The sequence below is a fragment of the Anopheles cruzii genome, chromosome 2, assembly GCF_943734635.1.
Source record: "Anopheles cruzii chromosome 2, idAnoCruzAS_RS32_06, whole genome shotgun sequence".
NCBI classification, from domain to species: domain Eukaryota; kingdom Metazoa; phylum Arthropoda; class Insecta; order Diptera; family Culicidae; genus Anopheles; species Anopheles cruzii.
The window spans coordinates 48,031,435-48,050,980 of NC_069144.1; the positions used below are offsets into that span (position 1 = coordinate 48,031,435).

At 49.6% G+C, this 19,546-nt stretch overlaps 3 protein-coding genes across 6 annotated transcripts in view; 2 read left to right on the top strand and 1 right to left on the bottom strand.

The window, feature by feature from the left end:
- Nucleotides 1-533: 533 nt before the first annotated feature.
- LOC128267424 (protein Aatf) lies at nucleotides 534-2,136 on the bottom strand. Its single transcript, XM_053004256.1, has 2 exons — nucleotides 754-2,136; nucleotides 534-674 (listed from the first exon to the last, which is right to left on the bottom strand). Exons 1-2 carry the CDS (start codon nucleotides 2,115-2,117, stop codon nucleotides 548-550), a joined length of 1,491 nt encoding a protein of 496 aa, XP_052860216.1. The 5' UTR covers nucleotides 2,118-2,136; the 3' UTR covers nucleotides 534-547.
- Nucleotides 2,137-2,956: 820 nt separating this feature from the next.
- LOC128278236 (DIS3-like exonuclease 2) lies at nucleotides 2,957-6,248 on the top strand. The gene is made up of 2 exons (XM_053016916.1): nucleotides 2,957-5,714; nucleotides 5,786-6,248. Exons 1-2 carry the CDS (start codon nucleotides 3,201-3,203, stop codon nucleotides 6,047-6,049), a joined length of 2,778 nt encoding a protein of 925 aa, XP_052872876.1. The 5' UTR covers nucleotides 2,957-3,200; the 3' UTR covers nucleotides 6,050-6,248.
- A 2,226-nt stretch (nucleotides 6,249-8,474) lies between these two features.
- The window catches only part of LOC128268118 (epsin-1), an 11,653-nt gene continuing 581 nt past the window's right edge, over nucleotides 8,475-19,546 (top strand). The window contains exons 1-12 of one of the 4 annotated variants that reach the window (XM_053005136.1): nucleotides 8,475-8,517; nucleotides 13,274-13,527; nucleotides 13,609-13,899; nucleotides 13,983-14,215; nucleotides 14,296-14,464; nucleotides 14,535-14,591; nucleotides 14,742-15,050; nucleotides 15,113-15,476; nucleotides 15,550-15,836; nucleotides 15,913-16,005; nucleotides 16,187-16,705; nucleotides 17,972-19,546. The exon at nucleotides 17,972-19,546 is cut by the window's right edge and continues 581 nt beyond it. In XM_053005136.1, coding sequence (XP_052861096.1) covers nucleotides 13,294-13,527; nucleotides 13,609-13,899; nucleotides 13,983-14,215; nucleotides 14,296-14,464; nucleotides 14,535-14,591; nucleotides 14,742-15,050; nucleotides 15,113-15,476; nucleotides 15,550-15,836; nucleotides 15,913-16,005; nucleotides 16,187-16,705; nucleotides 17,972-18,040 — 2,625 coding nt within the window. In that variant the 5' untranslated portion in view covers nucleotides 8,475-8,517; nucleotides 13,274-13,293 and the 3' untranslated portion in view covers nucleotides 18,041-19,546. Of the gene's footprint in view, nucleotides 8,518-12,645; nucleotides 12,878-13,273; nucleotides 13,528-13,608; nucleotides 13,900-13,982; nucleotides 14,216-14,295; nucleotides 14,465-14,534; nucleotides 14,592-14,741; nucleotides 15,051-15,112; nucleotides 15,477-15,549; nucleotides 15,837-15,912; nucleotides 16,006-16,186; nucleotides 16,706-17,971 lie in introns of those variants that run through there. The other 3 variants (XM_053005135.1, XM_053005138.1, XM_053005137.1) reach the window with 3 other exon arrangements.

Genomic DNA, 19,546 nt, shown 5'->3' on the forward strand with positions numbered 1-19,546 from the left:
CTATTTTCAACCGAATGATGGTGGTGGTGGGTCAGAGGGCGATTGATAACGTTCAAACATTGCGGCTGATTAGAATGAATTACAGTCGAAAAGCTTACCAATCGCAAGAAAAAGACACCTTTAACACCAGATCCAAATTAGATGCATGCCTTATCATTTTTGCGAACCGATTGCGATTAATGAGCCTTTGCATTTCCTTTCATCAGCTACAAGTGCGTTTGGCTTCATTGAATTGAAGCTCTTCAACTGTGTTCCTTAAACCGATTCGGCCAAGTAACTTGCTGACCGGTCAGAATATGAAACACAGCGCATACACACAATTGTTTAGTCAACAAGCCTCGCAATGTTTATGCTCTGTCAGCTTCCTGCATCGGGTTCTCCATTGTGGCCCTTCCTGTCCACTCCTTCTTCCATTGGGGTTCGCAGCAAGAATGGGTTAATGCTGGTGAAAGCTGGCCTAAGGCCAAGTAACTAGTCTGCTGAAGTTAGTTTATGCAAAACGATACTGTTTTGAATTAATTTTATTTGCCATTTTTAGTGGATGCCTTCATTCAGTGGTGGATGCAGAAATTTTACCAAACAGCGACCCAAACAGCTCATCTTTCGCTTCGTCCGTCCACTCGTAGTCCGGAACTGGGGCCATGAAATTGACTAACTTATTGTGCACCACATACCTGAGAAAGAAGTAGAAAACGAGTGATTTAAATATCAAGATACAGCCGAAACTACATCGAACCTCTTATTGTGGCATACCGTATTTTTCGTCCCTTGGTCGCGCGCGTGTCGACATTCTTTTTCATTTTGCTTCGCAATTTCTGCAATTCCACCAACTTGTTCGCAATCTCCTGTGGGCTATCGGTGGTGTTAGTTTTGTATTCTATTAGCTCCCGCAGCAGCTGATGATAGAAATCGGAATCGTCGTATATTTCCCCATCGTAAACGGGGGTTTCCGTTTGGTCTGGATCGGATGCGTTGCCTTGCGCACTCTTTGCTTCATCCGTCTTGGTTTCTTCAGGACGTCCAAGCAATTTGTGACCTCCGCGGTACAGCTGCGTTTTCCGCACTAGCTCTTCGCGGTTTATGAGACTGTCTTCGATTTTCTTCACCACCGACACCGACTGCTTCTGGTTCCGCACACTAGCGGCAATTTTCGTACGATCGTGCCATTTCAACAGTACGCTATTCCTATATTCGGCCATATCGTTGGCTCGGCTGGCAAGGCACTTTTCGTACTCATTCACCGAGGCACGTTTCGCATTGGACGAGCCGCTGCTCGACGATGACTTTCTCTTTGAACCGCTTTTGAGTAGGTGCTTTGTTGCCGAGAACCCTTCGAACAGTTTCTCCTGAAGTGAAAGAAGCGCATCAAGCGCCTCTGTGACGGTCTTTGTCGCTTGGTTGGCCTTCTTCCGAAACTGGTCACTATCGGTGCGGAATTTTTCGAATGCCTCACCCGTCGGTAAGCTGTTGGCCGATACCAAACACGGTTGCACTTTGATGCGCATCTCCAGCATCCGTTCCCACAGCTTCAGCTGGTTTTGCACGGCCAAACCTTTTCCTATCGCTTCTTGGCGATTTTCATCCGTGATCAGCTTAGTCCTTTGTTCGCTCGGTTCCTTCGGTTGTGTGTAGTCTTGTACTGATTCATCTTCGTAGTCGGATTCTTCCGTGTGTTCCTCCGGATTCGATTCCGCTTCCTCATCGCCGCCTGCTTCATCTGATCCTTCCTCGTCGCTAGAGGGTTGCTTTATGAAGAGAATAGACTTTCGTTTCTCTTTGGTGGGTGCTACATTCTCATCGCCGTCAGTATCGTCTTCAGTAACACTGTCCTCATCAAAGTCGTCTCCTCCATCCTCATCGCTGGCCTCTTCGTCTCCGAAAGCTTCCTTTCGCGACGAGATGGCTCCTTCATACTTTTGATCGATATCCTCGAGAAACTTGATGTTCCGCTTGCGAATCTCACTCAGGGCGGAACTGCGTTCCGGATCGTCCGGCCCTTCATCAAATTCACTGAACTTGGGCGCCGTTTCATCTCCAGATTCTTCCGAACCCGAACCCGCATCCGGGATAAACAGTTTACTTATCTTGTCCGAGAGTGTGAGTGGTTTTTTCGCCATTCTAGTTTCTAGATTTATATTCCTATTTTTTAACTAGCTGCTGGACGAAAATTTGGGCACATGTGTTTTGTTTGTGGTCACTATTTGACAGATCCATGCCGGCGGGGACATAACAACGGAAGAGTTTACCATGAGTCGCGTGGATGCCTTTCTGTTTCTGGTTGCTATTTCTTAAAGTATTTCGAATCCCGCATGAAGATAAAAACCAGACCAGACCGAGGAAAAAAATACCGCATGCTGTCGCCGAAAAACCGCATTATTTCATTTCAGATTATAATATCTTTGTGTGCGCAGTTCGTTCCGCAGCCTGATCACTTTGTTTACGTTTTGGTTGATGTTTTAGTTCCAGCTTTTGACACATTCAGAGAAACTAGTCGACAGGAAATTGCACAGAATTGTGTAAAGTTTGTAAATCGTGACAAAATGTCGGCGGAGGAATTCGTTCGTAGGTTAAGAGACGATATTGTGGATAGTACACGTAAAATGCTCGAAGAGGGAGCCGCATCAACGAGCAACGAATCAACATCTAACCAAAGTGGTTGCGTAGATGAGCGTGGAAAGGTGAAGATGAAAAAGCAACCCATGGAATTTATTCCACTGGAGCTCGAGCAAAGCTACCGAGATAAGCCGATCGTTGTGAGGGGCAGTGAGTGTGAAGACGATGAGCCTCCCCCGCCGGGAACGCCAGATTTGAAGCCAGTCGAGAGGAAACGGAAGAGCGACTCGGAACGGAAAGAAACTTTCAAGGATAAGGAAAAAAAGAAGAAGGAACTCAAGAGTAAGAACGGTGCGCTGGACGAAAACGATGGTAAAAAGAAGCTGGCGGAGCTGAAGGGAATGATAAAAAATGTGAGGTCTCAGATCGTTGAACTAAAACAGGACCTGAAGCCCGCTGTTCCCAACGCGAAAAGCAGGGTCAAGACGATTTCAACTTCGTCTGCCGATGGCCAAAATGCTAGCAAAAAACTACCACACTCCAGCGCCGAAAGGATTCGTTCCGATTTGGCTGAAGAGCGCAAGCTCAAGGAAGAGAAACGTGCTGCAAAGCAACAAAAACGGGCCCAACTCAAGGCGGAAAGGAAAATGCAAAAGAACACCGCGAAACAGATCCTACCGGAAACGGAAACCAGGGTACGGACGAGTAAAAGCATCGAAATGGACGAACTCCCTCACGAGCACCAGTTGCTGCTCACTCTGTACATGTTGAGCTCCGCGGCACGTTCGAAATTTATCGAAATGCTGGGTCTAGAGCTCGGCTTGCTGGAGCTGCACCCCGTCAAAAAGAACGTGGTGCTGGTGAGTGAAGATCACCGTAAGATTTCCGAAGCACTGTATGAGGCAGGGTTGAAATACATCACACAGTCGAAGAGCACAAAACCCGCGGATAACGAATCCGCGGACCATGGGTCGCAGGTTGGCCAGAAGAAAACGAAGACAGCCGTACAGAGAACGTTCGAGTATCAGGTTAGCTACCTGCTGAACAATGGAAAGCAACAGCCAGTGGAAGAGTATAAGCCGGAGCTGATACTAAGGGAAGATTCCTCGACTGATCTAGCTTCTTTCGTGGCCACTCTGGTAGCCAGTGGCACTGGTTACCTGGTGGAAGGCTTGCTGCGGGTTAATTCTCGCAACAACGCGCAAGCGTTTGTCGACGATCCGCACCGCATGGCGAATATTTACATAAATTCCATCCTCCTTCGGCAGTGCGCCATGGATGGCGATCGAGTGCGAGTTTTCGTAATGAATGGACCGGCACAGGCACCACCGGCGGATAAAGCGTCGGATAAGTCGGATGCGGATGTGAAGAAAAACACAGATGTGAGTCACCCGGATGACACGATGCCCGTCGAATCCACCGATGAACTGGAGTCCGCTGAGTTAAAAAACAATGTTGGGTTTGTGGTGGCGATTCTGGAAAAACGTCACAAACGGCAGTGCGTGGGAAAGTTCCTACCGGCGGCAGCCGGTAAGAAGCACTATCGAATGTTTGCACCACGCGATATGCGTATTCCGTCGATGAGGGTTTTCCGACACGATCTACCCAACGCATTTCTCGAACCGAACGTTGCTGGTGGCGGTTCTGTTGATGCGATGGATCCGAACGACGTTATCTATCAGGCGGAAATCATCGAATGGCAGGATGAAGTACCGATCGGCACAATTCTTCGACCGATCGGCAAGTGCGGCTCGCTGGAGGTAGAAAATGAGGCCATCCTCGTCGAGTACAATCTGGACGTGACGCCCTACGAGGATAGCATTCTGGCGCAGCTGCCACCACTGCCCTACCGCATCCCGGAGGAGGAAATAGCCCGACGAGAGGATCTGAGGGGCGAGTGTATCTTTACGATCGATCCAGCCACGGCCCGTGATCTGGACGATGCCCTCAGCTGCAAAGTGCTGTCGGATGGAAACTACGAAATCGGTGTTCACATCTCCGACGTGACGTACTTCTTGCACGAGGGGTCCGATTTGGATCACCTGGTAAAGCTACGTGCCACTTCCATCTACATGGTTGACGCGGTGCATCACATGCTTCCGAAGCAGTTGTGCAACACCTGTTCGCTGCTGCCGGGCCAGGACAAGCTGGCGTTCTCGGTTATCTGGACGATACGGCCGGACGACGCCAGCGTGCTGAGCACCCGATTCACGCGCAGCGTGATTAACTCGTGCGCCCAACTTTCCTACGAACACGCCCAGCTGATGCTGGACAATGCAAGCGGCGCCTTGGACGAGGATCGGCTGCCAGAGATTCTGCATGGCCAAACGGCGAGCGGATTGCGTGATATCGTCAATCGCCTACAGTCGATCGCGGTGCAAATCAGGAAGCGTCGAATGGACGATGGTTGCCTGAAGATCAACCAACCGAAGCTGACGTTCCGGCTCGATCCTGCCACCGGTCGGCCGCTCGACTATGGCGTGTATCAGTTGCGCGCGAGCAACGAAATGATCGAAGACTTTATGCTGCTGGCCAATATGTCGGTGGCGGAGAAAATTAGTTCTTCATTTCCGGCCATTTCGTTGTTGCGCCATCACCGACCACCGTCGGAAAACATGATGAAACAGCTTGCCCGCAATCTGGGCGTTCTTGGGTACACGTTCGCGTTCCACAGCTCCAAGGCGATACGCGAATCGATGGAGGCGATCATCGATTCGGCCGAGCATCCGGACGCCGCCAGGAGTGTGCTGAATGTGCTGTTATCGAAACCGATGACCCGCGCAAACTATTTCTGCTCTTCGTTCTCCGATTCGCCCAAGGATCACGAGCATTTCGCACTGGCCGCTCAAATGTACACGCACTTTACCAGCCCCATTCGGCGGTACGCCGATTGTCTGGTTCATCGTGTGTTGGCCGCCAGCATCGAGGTCGGCGAGGTGCCGCAACGCTCTTCGGACGAACTGCAGAGACTGGCTTCGATCTGCAACGAAAAGAAGTACAACGCGAAGCTGGCAGGAGATGCCAGTTCACAGCTGTACTTCCGCCACTGGCTGCGAATGGTCGGGGAGCACGAAACGTTGGCTGCCGTGCTGGGATGTTCGCCTCATTTCATCGACATGGTCCTGATCCACACGGGCATTGCGGTCCGGGTAGGAACGAAGGTGAGATCGGCCTAGCCAATGGCGAGGTTTTGAACTTTTGATTTGCACTTTCTGCATTATTTTATTTCCAGAAATTGTCCGCTACATCATCAATTGGCGTTAAACCAATGGAACCAGTGGATACATTTTTGCTGTTTCCGAAGGACAAATCCATCCCCACGCTTGAGCTAAAGCTGTTTGCGAAAGTTCGTGTTACGATCAAAGTCGTTAACGATGCGATTGTCGTGACATCGCTACTGCCCATTGTTGCTGCGCCGTCTTCAACGGAGGAAGGCTTCACTGAGAAGACGGTGACGGATTTGTGTGACGATATGGCGTCAGCTCGGGTGTACTGAAATTAAGCGAATTTCAATTCCCTTTTTATATATGATTCTTTTTTCTTCTTCTATTAACCAATACTGTGCACTCCCGTTTTAGTATTTCCGTAAACCAGCAATCCATTCATAAGAGAACGCAGTAGATTAACACAGAAAGTGGAAAACACAACAAAAAAAAATTTACTTGACTATGAAATTGTAAGTGTGCAACTCAATACAGAGCGGTTGTCCGCTATCTAGGGACCCAGCGGGGAAAATGAAACTTAAATGAAGCGTACACGAGAAAGAAAAAGCATTTGCTGTCCTAAATTTGAACGTGTGAAAAGTGTGAAGAACTGAACCGTACAGTTAAAACGTCGCCTCATTCCAGCAGCCACGCTGGACAAAAATTCACCTGAATTGGCAACACTGCTGTCACAGCGTCACGCTGTAAAGATCACCAACACACTGACAGAAGCTTGCGAGGATAGAGTGATTACTCGCCGTCCAGTAATAAAAAAGTAACAGCAGCAACCGTGAACGGGCAAAACGGTACACAAAGTGATGATTTATTTGTGGTTTCTGTTATTCTTCCGTGTGGCTCACCTATTGATTCGAAGCGCCAATCAATACCGCGGGTGCGTTGGTTGGCCGCTTCGGCCCAGCGACTGCTTCCGGGAACGGGTTGTTTTCGTGGCGAAGTGGGAGTCCTCGAGTCCACTCTAATGCCCACCGTACTTCCGATCGTGTAGTGGCAACTTGACGTGAAAGTTGCCGTGCCCTAGGAGGGGGAAGAAAGTTAGACAAAGCTGGCCACTATAGCGCAACTAGGGATTCATTTTTGCTTACGCAGCGAGAGTTTGTCGTGTAGCACCGGGGCCTTACGGGGGTGCTCGTTCCGAGGCATATGCACCATCATCAGATGCCGTCATCATCGGTAAAGCTCCCAGTAGATAACGGGACTCTTATCGTGCTGGCGGTGGCAAGTAGTATACTGAAAAATTCTGCGGGTTCGGTGCCGTGCCGTAGTGGCAGAAGTAGTGTTTGGTGTGGTGGATTCAAGCGATCAGCAGCATCAAAGTGTTGTGTTGTGTCATGTGTTCCCGAGCACGAAAGACGGAACAGAATCTGCTGCTAAGATATACTCCTCCTTCAATCCGTGAGGCATTTGCGAGATCAATCGGAAACAACGGTGGACGGCGTTGGTGTGTGTAGTGGTGCGGCTCTCAATGTCGCAGACCGTAACCCAAATTATCATCTGCCAGCAAGCAAACAGGAGCGAAACGGAGCCAAAGCGTGGAATGAAAACCGATCGTCAGCGGGTTCAGAAGTGATTCAGCACATTCGTCATCTGTGCCCAGAAGAAATGGTTTTTGTTCCACGCAGTTCTACAAAAGTAGCTCAGCACTGTTGTCATCTAGTGACCCGCAGAGGGAAGGATTGTTGCGAAACGGCTCCCAGCCAACAGCGGTGCGTTTCGGACATCACAAACACAACACCGCAGCGGATGACCGGAGAACTATGTTTGTTGATTTCCCTTCCAATCATACTGTCCCTGATTCAATCCCCGGTGCACTAGGGGACAGGGGAAACTGTGAGATTTGCAGGGCCCCCTTTAATCCTGTCTGCGTGTGGTTGTGTGTCATTTCCCCGCCCAGAAAACACAAACTGTGTCACACCACAAGCACAACAAACAAATGACGTTGTGATGCGTGAATACGTACGATACAACAACAGAGCAGAAACCACCCCACCGTTGATTGATGGTGAGCCCGAGAGTGTACACACAGTCACAGTTTGGCGTAAATCAGGAAGAGATCGCGATCGGATCGTGAATCTACGTAGGCCCCTAGTAGTTTTGATTGGTTGGTGTATATGCGTGAGTAAGCATTGTGATCAAGGGAGCCGCCATCGTCGCCGACTGTGCTGCACTCTCTCTCATGGCAATGTGAAATGTGGAATCTATCACGACGCCGACGTGTGGATGAAGAAGAAAAAATGCGCTGAAGTAAATACTACGCGCCTTCGGAATGCGGCGCCTAGCGTTTTATGGGCTGTGAAAGATCTCACGTGTGTGTGTGTAGTCCCAGTTTGTCCCTGAGAGCATGTGCGTACTGTTCGGCAAGCCGAGCGAAGCACAATATGAAGTACACAAAGAAAACGAAGCATAAAACAAAAACAGGAACAGTTGAAGGACATCTGAAATTAAAAGACCGGTTGTCGGATTTTCGTATTTTCATTCATTTTTCCTTCCCGACTTCATTGACTGGACGGGGCACGGTTTTTTGTAGCTCGTTTTGCCTTTCCTTGGAACCAGTTATACGTTCGCTTACTATTTATCTGTATTTATGCAACTTTCGGTACGCAGAACGTTGCTTATGGCGCGATGTTGACGATTATCAATCTCTCTTCGAACCATAGGATACTGGTCTAATTTAAATACATACATGCGTCCCTGGATAAATGCAAATCATCGAAAAAGTGCATTGAAAGGATTTTAAACGGAGGTGAGTTAAGTGGATTTTGTTTTCCAATAAACGTCATTAACAAACCGGCACACGAGATTCACTCCCTTGCATGCCGCATTTTTTACAAAGCACGTGCGAGACTCATAATTGCCCAACGCGAACCCATTATGGGGAAGCATAGAACGTTGTCTAGGCTGGGGACACTTGCATGACTCATTCGACAAGGGCGGTGACATCATTGCACTACGATTCTTTCCGATGGATGCGCAATGCTTCATGTGCTCTATATTATTTGATTTATGATTCAAACTTTTTCGTACAATAAACTGTTGCTTCCCTGATTCTCTGCCAAGGCGCGACACACTTTGAATAGCAATTGTTAAGGACGGTTGCTACGATCGATGGGGGGAAGAGTGTATTCAAATGGTCATTATGTCCTTCACTGGAGGACGTGTTGTGAGGCGCTAGGTGACCACCTGGCGGTTTGAGTTTGATCCTTGAGCGGAACGTCCTATTGCCCAAATTGCCCTATTGCCTTGACGATCACTGAAACACCATTCTCCGCATGAGCTAAAACTGGTTTGTCTCTATCTCACGGATTGGATGGCTATCGATCCCTTCACGTGGCTCCTGCAAGGCGTAAATTGCACAACGCATACTTCCGTTTCCCGGTTCCACCGGCAAGGTTAGTGAACAGTTAGGGTCAGGGTACCACAACACCTTCGGCGTATAGGTCAGCAGTATCGTAAAGAACAACAAGTAACATCCTTGTGTGTGCAGTGCAGTGTTATCAATGTATTAAAGAGGCCTTGTAATCGTTGATTATTTCCTGGATTACTCCTTGGCTATACAAACTACGCAAGTGGCGCACCGGCGGGTTCCAATCTGATTACTTTGTGCGAAATTTTCGTGACCAATGCGATGGGACGACCCTTTCTTTATCAAACAGTAGGCGCTCGTCCACTTCACAAAATTGCCGTTGCCAAGACGACAAACGGATTTGGACGGTTTCGTTTCGCACGATCGAACATTAACAGCGAGCAACAAGTGGCCGATAAATGAGAGACACTGGCTCTTGGTGGAACCTTCAGCGGTTTTTTTTTCGATGCCCCAGTCTGCCGATAAGCAAGACAACCATCGCCTACCACGACTACCCATCGAAGCTGAGGTGAATTGTGATAAAAGATAACACACGAGTGTACGTGTTGTGCAAACGGGGAAATCATTTCTTGTGGCCACACACAGAACTGACCAAGCCCTGCAGTGACGTCAACGCAGACGCAAATACCAAGGTATTACCTCCGTTGTTTGCCGTTTTCCGAAAAGCAACAGAGAAGAATATCCTTTCGGGATCGGAGGATCGATTTTCTGGCAAGAAGCCGTTTGTTAGGCCGCCTCCTGTATGGCGCAACAGGATTTTTTACACAAGCAAGTTAATCCAATTATAGCTCCAACAGTAGCGTGGTTAGTACGTTTTGTTGGCTTTTGTAGACTTAATAAACTCAGGAGGCTTAAATGATTTCAGCGCCTTCAGAAAGAGTGTACAGCTAGTGGCCAGCCCCTATGAAAGTCATTTACCGGTTAGATGCTTAAACCAGGAATGCGATGGTCATTGGCTAGCAAGGCTGTAACTTTATTCTCGAAGCCTAACGTGACAGGTAAGCGCCTACCACACACAGACGCAAGGTGAGACCCTGTGATTGCATGTTCCATCGAAATTTGCGACACTTTGCTCGCTCATGCTTTTTGCAACGTGACGTGAAGAATGCAAAAAACGCAATAAACCGAGCGTCGATGACATAGGCGAGGCGTTAGGGGCCCCAAGGTGTGATAATAGAAGTTTTTCCTATACCTATGCCAGTAGGAAAAATGTTCGGCTCAGCAGGATCCCATAATCCTGCTGCAACCGACCACGACCAAGTAATTAGATAGACTGGTAACAACATATAGACCGGGCCTGGTAGTAGTAATGCGGACACGAGCTCGGTATTTAGTATGCGACAACCGTTTCCGGCCGATCAATAAATCCGCCGTCGGGTTCTGTGGGCAGGGCAGCTTTGGGGAGCGCCGGCAACGTGCCTGTCTAGTCACACGAAGTCGTGCCGGTGACATTGAAAAAAGGCTTCGACCGGAGTCTGTTGGGGCTTCATGCGCGCAACCAGATAAACCCGCCCCGTGGATAATGCGAAAAGTTTTAAATATTGTACACGCCGCTCCTTGAACTTGAACCGCTTGCTCTGCTTCAACCGGGGCCGCCTGGAAGGTTTGCTGCGGGGCGATATTTTTAGGTTACCGATCGCGATAATCTCTCGGTTTTTGTAGCTTTTACTTGCTTCTGCAAACTTCTCTGCGAACAAAGACACGAGCGAGCGTTGTTTTCACTCCCGAAATTGAGGTCCCAGTTGGCCCAGACGGAATGTGTTTATGAACACATTTACCATTATTTGATGCAAACATGGATGAAAAAAAGCGGTTATCAGCGCGTGAGGTGGAGATTTTATTTAAACATTTTATTTATTACTGTCTCAAAAGATCGTTACATGACTGTTCCACACGCCCGTGGCCACACACCTCTGGTCCCACACGCAAATGAGTCCCCCTCCCGCACACAAGTCACACAAATTAAATTATCCTTTGTCGCGTGTGCGGAGCTTGGTGGACCGGAACACTGAGAAATCGGATATGGCGTAGAAGAAGCGCATCACAGTGCGCCTGTGGCCTCGGCGGTGGTGCATGCGTTTCTTCAGTCATCGAGTGCGACACGTCCTGCAAGGTGCGAAGGTTTTACTTTCTTTCGCGGAACCATCTTGTTGCTGTCCGTTGCTCCATTTGCTCTCCGGATCTCCGGATGTGCTCCAAATTCTTTGTCCGCGTTGAGACGTTTCGCGGTTTCGTCAAAACGAGGGCAACTCGCGATGTGTGTACTCTTCTCCCTCGTCGGCTGAGATAACACCCCGGTGTCCCGGGTCCGTGATAATGGCAGACATTTATCTGCTACTCGCGAGCCTCGCAGTGTTTTATGGGGATTGTTAGCGCGCCCCGGTGTGTGTGGCCGCCCCCGCCGCCGCCGTTAAACAGCTGATAGTGCGATCGGTATCTTGTGGGGGTGCGAACATAGCGAAACTGTTTTCGAAGAATTTCCATGGCTCAACGGTGGTGGCCATCGACCGCAGTTTTCGTGAATTATTGTGCAAGCAGTACCACGGCCGATCACCACCACACAGCCGTGGAAGCGGTGGAAAAAGGGGGAGGCCAGCGAAGACCAATAGTGGGACCGGCGATCGGATATGCCCCGACGAGGCGCCCGCGTGTGTGTGTGTGCACGAAATTCATGCCGTTTCGGCTGCGGGGGCTTTGACACCAGCCCGTGGCCTAAAGTGCCCGCTACCGAGGGGTGCTGAGGTTGGCCGTGGTCACGACACAGGCATTGTTCACGATCTGTGGCGAAAGGCCCTTTGCTGGGCCAGCATTCTCTGCTCGAGTAATCGTGGTGGACGCTCGTACTGGTGCTCCGTTAAAGAGTGTCTTTCGTTAAGTCGAAGATCTCGAAGCAGCGATAGTCTATTTCCTGTTGAGTAAATCATGTTCCATGTTCCTTTTCTCCGTTTCATTATCTCTAGTTGATTCGGTAATCTAATATCCTGGCCTCCGAGCCACTGTTTGTGTTTTGTGTGTTTAGCGAATAAGTGCATCGTTGCATCCCGGCTCGGCGTAACATTGTAAGCTGCATTCATCTGTAACCAAACTCGCTCACAGTACACGGACCACTGACCACGTAGAGAGAAAGAGGGACAAACTGCAAGCTGCATCAATGGAAATCAGTGGCTCAACTCGTTGTAGCAGCAGTCTAACGTCCCAAAAGAGTGAAGAGAAAAGTGTACCTACCGATCGCCGCGATCACTCTGTGGGCACCCCCATCTTATGTTATTGTTTTCCTCCTTTTTACTCAACAATTTAGAAGGGTTGCATTAATTGTACATAATTGGTTCGTTTGGTGTGGATGCTTACAAACGCACTCTCGTGGTAAAGTGTATTAAATTATTGACAACAACAAACATACGGCCCATAACGTGACTGCGCGCTTCTGCTGTGATGCTGCTGCTGCCTACCTACCTTACCTCATTGTTGCTTGCACTCTGCAGTGTATAATTTTATTTCGCAGCGAAACACAATAGAAACGAGCCCTCCGTGCATTGTTGTTGGTGTGTTACTAGTAATATTAACCTATCCGACTGTTGTGTGAGTGATTGTGCGCGAGGATCGTGCAAGGATCGCCACGGCGCAAGACGGCAGGACCTCGCCACGTTGCGGCTTAAAAAGTGCGTACACTACACCGTAGTGGGGCAGATATAAGAGGTTCCGGTTGGACGACAAAACAGGAAAACGGATTCCACCAAAAGTAAGTTTATTCGTTCGATGGCGCGCTTTTGCTCATGATTTAATTCTTGATTTAGTTTTAAACCCGAACCTCGAACGCAGTCGCATGTTAATTAAATTGCCAACCTATTGCGTTTGTTGTTTTCCTTTTACTTTGTTACGTTATATCGTTGTCCTCTTCGTAAGTTCCTGAGCACTTTCTTTTCCCGGTATGCGGTGACCAGTTAGCGGGCTTCCCGGTCAGATATTTATATCCGTCCGCTAAGGGGTTTTAAAAAACAGTAGCAACAGAGATAATATTGGTCTTGGTTTACGGAAAACAAAAGAGAAACAATCAATTGCGCCTCAACACTTGGGTGCTTGGGTGTTTTTACGTAAGATTATCGTGCCTCATCCTGAATTCCCGTTTTCGTTCAAGTGAGGAAAACCGACACACAAATGAACGTGGCTGGCATACGCCGAAACATAAAGAATATCGCCCACAACTATTCCGATGCGCAGATCAAGGTGCGGGAGGCTACCTCGAACGATCCATGGGGACCGTCGTCCACGATCATGGCGGAGGTCGCCGACCTGACGTACAACGTGGTGGCGTTCTCCGAGATTATGCAGATGATTTGGAAGCGGATGAACGATCACGGCAAAAACTGGAGGCATGTCTACAAGGCACTGGTAAGCACCTTTTCGGTCGTAGCCGCACTCGAAGTGGGCGAAGAACTGAACCTTTTGCCACTGGCTGCCTTCCTTTTGTAGCTCCTCTTGGAATACCTCATCAAAACGGGCACCGAGAAGGTGGCCCAACAGTGCAAGGAAAACATTTACGCCATCCAAACGCTAAAAGAGTTCCAGTACATGGAGGAGGGCAAGGACCAGGGCATGCACGTGCGGGAGAAGGCCAAACAGCTCGTGTCGCTGCTGAAGGACGACGAGCGCCTGAAGAACGAGCGTGCCCGTGCCTTGAAGGCGAAGGAACGGTTCGCCCGGACGGCCAGCGGTTTCGGTAGTGATGGTTCGATCGATGGTCCGACGCAGCGTGATTCACGGGTAAGGTGACGCCACCCTGTTCTTGGGGACACTTTTAACCCGATTAATGACGTTCAATACGCGATTCTGCTTGCTCCCCACAGCCACCGAACTGGGGTGAAGGTGAGCCAGTCGCGGGCGTAGGGCCCAGTGGCGCCGCCGGCAAACCGGTATCGGAGATTGAGTTCGTGCGACCGCAAACGGTCGGTGAAGAGGAACTGCAGCTCCAGCTGGCCATGGCCATGTCTCGCGAGGAGGCAGAACAGGAAGAACAGAAGCGACGCAGTGACGACGTGCGGTTGCAGTTGGCGCTCAGTCAGAGTGAACAGGACTTTAAGTAAGTTATGGCCGTAAAGGGGACGGGCGGGGGTTAGGTCTTCGTTGCCACTAACGCGCTATACGCGACGCGTGTTGCAGAAAGGATGGTGACCCAAAGCAGGAGAACAGCAGTGCACTCGTTGATCTGCTGGACATCTCGTTCGGAGCGGCATCGCTCAGTAACCAGGCACTTGCGGGCCCATCCGGTGCCACTGGTGGACCGATCGATCCGTGGGGTATGCCAGTGGCCGGCGGTTCGAGACCTACGGTAAGTGGAACGGGGGTAGCCATGGCTGGAGAACCTTTTTTGTAATAGTAAGGATTTATCATCGACTTAGACTTTAGCAGTCCGATCGCCGCACATCGAAAGCGGAAGAGTGGTTGAGGCTATGGCGGTAAGGACGAACTCAGCTTACCACCCCCTTAAACGTTGCGTGACAACTGTGTTCCTTCAACACCCGTATATGAGCTAGAAATCAAAATCCTTTTAAAAACATTCCATTTCGTGCGTTACTGACGTTTTGGGTGTTGCAACAACTTTGCAGACAACCGACCCATGGTCCCGGACTTCATCTCCACCGGCGGTAGATCCATGGCTGAACACGGCGTCCGCCCTGCCACCGGCGGCACCATCGACCTCAAAACCTCCGCTGCTGGCCGGTGGTGGTGGTCTCGATGCGTGGCAAACTCGAACTCAGTCGCCTTCGGTCACATCCGGGTCGTCGGTCGAAGGATGGTTGCAAAATGGTGGACCCAGCGGTGCAGGCGCTCTACTGGCGAATGGTGGGGCTGGGCCCAGCAACGGAAACGTTGATCCGTGGTTGAGTAAAACAGGCGCTGTAGCGGCCAGTGCGGTAGGTTACTAGTATTGGAAACCGGTGCGAGTAGTTCTTAATCGGTATTCGTCTTCGTGTAGCCTCCGAGTGCGCCGGGTGACCCGTGGCAAGGTAATAAGAGATCTACACCAGTGCCTGCTGCTGCTGCTGCTGCTACTGCCGATCCGTGGCAGCCTAGTGCGGCCTCCGCGGGTAAGCTTGACCCGTGGGCTCCCGTTGCGGGAGGCTCCGCTAGCGGAAGCATTGGTGACCTGGGAGCAGCCTTCGGTGGTGGTGTACCTCCGAATCGGCCCTCCCCGGTCGGTGCGATCACATCGCCTGTGTCCGATTTGGACGAGTTTGATATCATCACGAAGCGGGCGGTCAGCAACAACAGTAGCAGTAGCACCAACAACAACTACAACCACAATGCAGTGACCAGCAACAACCTGAACAACAACAGCTGTAAGTGGCCTGAGACGGCTTTGGCGTGACGTTGCAGAATTATAATCGTTCCGCAACCATCCTTCTGCTGTAGCCCTGCTCCTCGGCGATTTGGATCCACTGTCCTCATCCGGCACGAACTCAAGCTCGCCCATTGCCGGAGGCGGTAGTGCGGGAGCGGTGAAAAAGACGCCCCAGTCTTTCCTCGGTGAAAACTCAGCCCTCGTCAATCTGGACAATCTAATCAAACCGATGCCAAGTGGCGGTGGCCTCGGTGCGACGGCCCCCAGTGCTTCGGCTGCTGCCTACAATCCGTTTGGTGAATCGGGTACCGCGGGCCCGCCAGCGCAAAAGAACCTATTCCAACAGAATCAACCTCAGGTACCTCAGGTTGAGGGGGGGTGCGTTTTCACATTTACTTTTAGTACAATTTTTCCTCATTTTAACTGTTGCCCAGGTTCCGTCCATCAATCAGCTGAAACAGTCACCGTTCCCCGTGACGCTCAATCAGGATCCGTGGGCACCGGTTTCAAATATGGCCGCGGCGCAAGTGAGTAACCACTCTTCCACTCTTTTAGGTGCCAGCAAATGAGCGGGAGCTCGCCGCCAAAGACAGCAGCAGTTCGGTTTTGTGTGCGATCCGATAGAAAGATTTTTTTAATTTGTGGTCTTACTAATCCACTCATGCCCTAATACCCGGACCGCTGGCCGCTCGCTTTATCGTTTGGAAGCATGATGTTGGCGACGACATCGAATGTTTCCCATACGCGCCGTCGGGGGACGCTACGGAGCGGCCTCACGAGCTTGACGCTAATGCCAATCGCAAAATTCAATCGATGGCTGCCGACGAAGCCACCACTGAGCCTAGTTGGAGGAATCTTGACACTATCGCCGATTACGAGTACTCCACCCGTCGAGCCGATGAAGACGACGATATTTTCAACACAAACTTCGCACTTTCTTCCGCGACCACAACGGATAACGTTGGCGGTGGCGGGTTAGTTGAAAGCCATTTGACGGCGGCGCAATTGGACAGCACACGCCCGTTGCGCCAGCTTTATGATTTCCATTTCGCAATCGATACCGATATGTACCCGGAGATTCCGGCAAGATCCGCGGCCGGTGGTCAATTTGATATGCTGTCGAATGCGGCTGACAGCACACCAGGGAGCAATCATATTCAGAGCAACGCAAATACGGCTTTTACGGCCACCGGTGCATGTAATGCTAACAGTAACGGAAATTACGATGTGAGTTGACCGCGGGTCTGTTAACAGCATGGCCGTATGATGTGTGGCATTAGCTGCTAGTGTCCACCCTTTGTAAGTGCTAGTGCTCCGGTAGGGGCGTGCTCTTGATGAAGTAAAATAGTTTGAGTGAGACCAGAATGAGAAGCCATCTGTCGACGACCTAAAACGTTTACTGTGAACCACCTAATCAAGCTGTGGCTGCTGATAATCCATACATTTATCCATTTTTCTCTCTCTTTTACCTCTTCTACCATCCAATTTCGATTCTTTTCCATCCCTCATAACGATCCTGCGTCAATGTGTCACCGAAACACGCTTTCTACGGGGTGTCTGTGGACCTTGGACCCATCATTAACCTTGTGTCCGCGGCTGTTGTCGATCGTGCTTTCGGTTAATGGTGCTGATTAGCATACGGCGTCCGGTAGCAATGGAGCTTGGGCGTTAAAATAATTTCACTCCATCACTCCTCCCTCGACCCGAAGTTCCGATCCATTAGCCCACCCGATATTCCTCCGGCCACTATCGTCCCTGTCATACCGCCTCCCGCCTCCCGCCAATCCCACGCCGTAGGTAGACACTGATCTGAGCTCGTAATAGTTTGAACCCTCTTTGCCGTTTGTGACCACGTGACGGGCACCGGAAGGATATCACGGCTTTCGTTAAAAGCGCCTCTGGAATGTGTTACGTGCGTTGTTGAATGTTTTCGTTAATGTGTCCATCGTGCGTCGTGTTGTGTTACGGTGGAAACCACGGAGAAGTTTAGCTACAACGAATCTGACACCGCCAAACTGTTCTCCCGGTGCATCTGTGGCTGCGACAATCCGGTGTGGAACGATGGCTGGACGGACCGGAGCTAGAACCGCCCATTTATCGCTCGCGCTCAGTGTACCTAACACCTAGTTATACTTGCTTCCGGTAATGTGCCTGCCTGTACACACGGTTTGTTTTGTTGCTTTTTGTGTGTTTGAGTTTTTCGTGCATTTAGCATTCCTTTCCATTTCGCCATTTGTGTCACTTTCATCTTCGCCGTGCTTCACATCTACATCGTTTGTTTTCTACCACGCACATTTCACCCCCAAAAATACTGCTTCCATATATGTTGTAATTTATGTGTTTAAACCACTTGCTCAGGTTAACCGTTTGTTTGCCGAATCACTTCGTTTTCTTCTCCACGCTTTTCCGATTTCTTAGCGCAACACATTCTAGCGTCCTCTTTTGATAGAGTGCAAAGTATGTAATCTAATGAGCGCTGTGCGTACTTTGCAGAATACCCTCAACAATAACAACAATGCGCCCTGGATGAATCCTCAGTCATCGAATCCATTCCTGTCCTAAGCCCTAGCGTGTAGCAGAGTGTACTGCAAGGCCGAAAGTTTCTTGTTTATGGCACTGTGGTGCACACACCTCACTGGAACCGGCTTGAGCTTGACACACACGAATACACACTGCATTAGAGAGCGGCCGGAATGGAGCGCCGGAAGCGTAGCCTAGAACTTGCGGCAAGGATTTGGAAAGCGTAGCGCGCATCAGAACAAACAAAAAGGCAAACCATCAAAACAGGAAGATGTAGGAATATTTCTAGATATTTGTGAATCATAATCACGCGGTTACCTTTAAAACGCGGGAACCCGGGACGGAAAACCATGGGATCACATGTGGCAAATGGTGGCGGCCATTGAATCAGGGGGCTGCTCTACTTTAGTACGGCGAGTAAGATCAACTTTTGAATCGTTTACACACGCAGTGCAATCATCCGCGCGCATCTGTTGGATATAAATTGTAAATCACGACACCGCTCGGGGCGAAACTCTACTAACTACCAATTTGTACTACTAACATAGCAACAACAGAAAAAATCCCCGAAACCAATGGGTATGAAAAGGAACTTTGCAACCGGGAACCTAAAACAGTAAATCTTCAATCGAACAACATGTGTATCGCTCTTTAAGGCGAGCTGTGCGGCACAGGCGTCTCCATTTCTCTACTCCTCGATGCTGAACGAGTGAAAGTACTATGTGTTGCCCGTGGCCTTTATTTTCTCAATGATTTCAGCATTCGCGATGCACATCTTGCTGTATCCGAATACGTTTGGTTCAGATTAACCGCTGGAGTTTTATTTCGCAAGTTCATCGCATGTTGTGTACCAACTTTTTGGGGATAGGCCAGACTTTAGTTTGGCGGGACTATTTTGCTGTTTTTTTCAACAATGTGTAAGAAGGGCTAATGATAATTTGCGACACATGATGATGAATCCTGCCACCCAAAGAATGTTCCGAGCTGGAGTTGTCGATCAAAAGATCTAGAGACCGAGAGCAAATGGGGGAAAACTAAACATATGGGACTGCTTGCAGCAAAAACTCGGATCCACCGTTGGTGGGATGAATTTAAGAAAACAATATATGCCTTATCGTAGCGGGAGAAACTATACTAGTAAGAGCTGACAATGATACTAAACTACTAAACGATACCAAACTGATTCGAAGGGGGGAACATTCTCACCGAAGCAGGGTGTGTTTTGTTGCGCGCGGAACAGGAAAACGAGAATAGGATCGTTTGTGACACGAAAAAAGAACTGATCACGTTCCTAGATGTCACTGAACCACGCGAGAACGAGCTGGGTAGATGGGTTTTTAAAGTTCTGTTTCACACCCAGAACTAGACTCTGCAGGTCCAGGTTTTTGGGTGTGTCGAACCTAAACATGCTGGTTAAAGGGTTGGTCAAGTTTACTACAGTTTTGATTGGAAACATCCGACACAAACTTCGCAAGTGTGACACATCAGAGAAGTGATTTGTACTGTGAAAAGTGTGTGGCTATTCTTGTGTAGCACAATGTTCTGTTT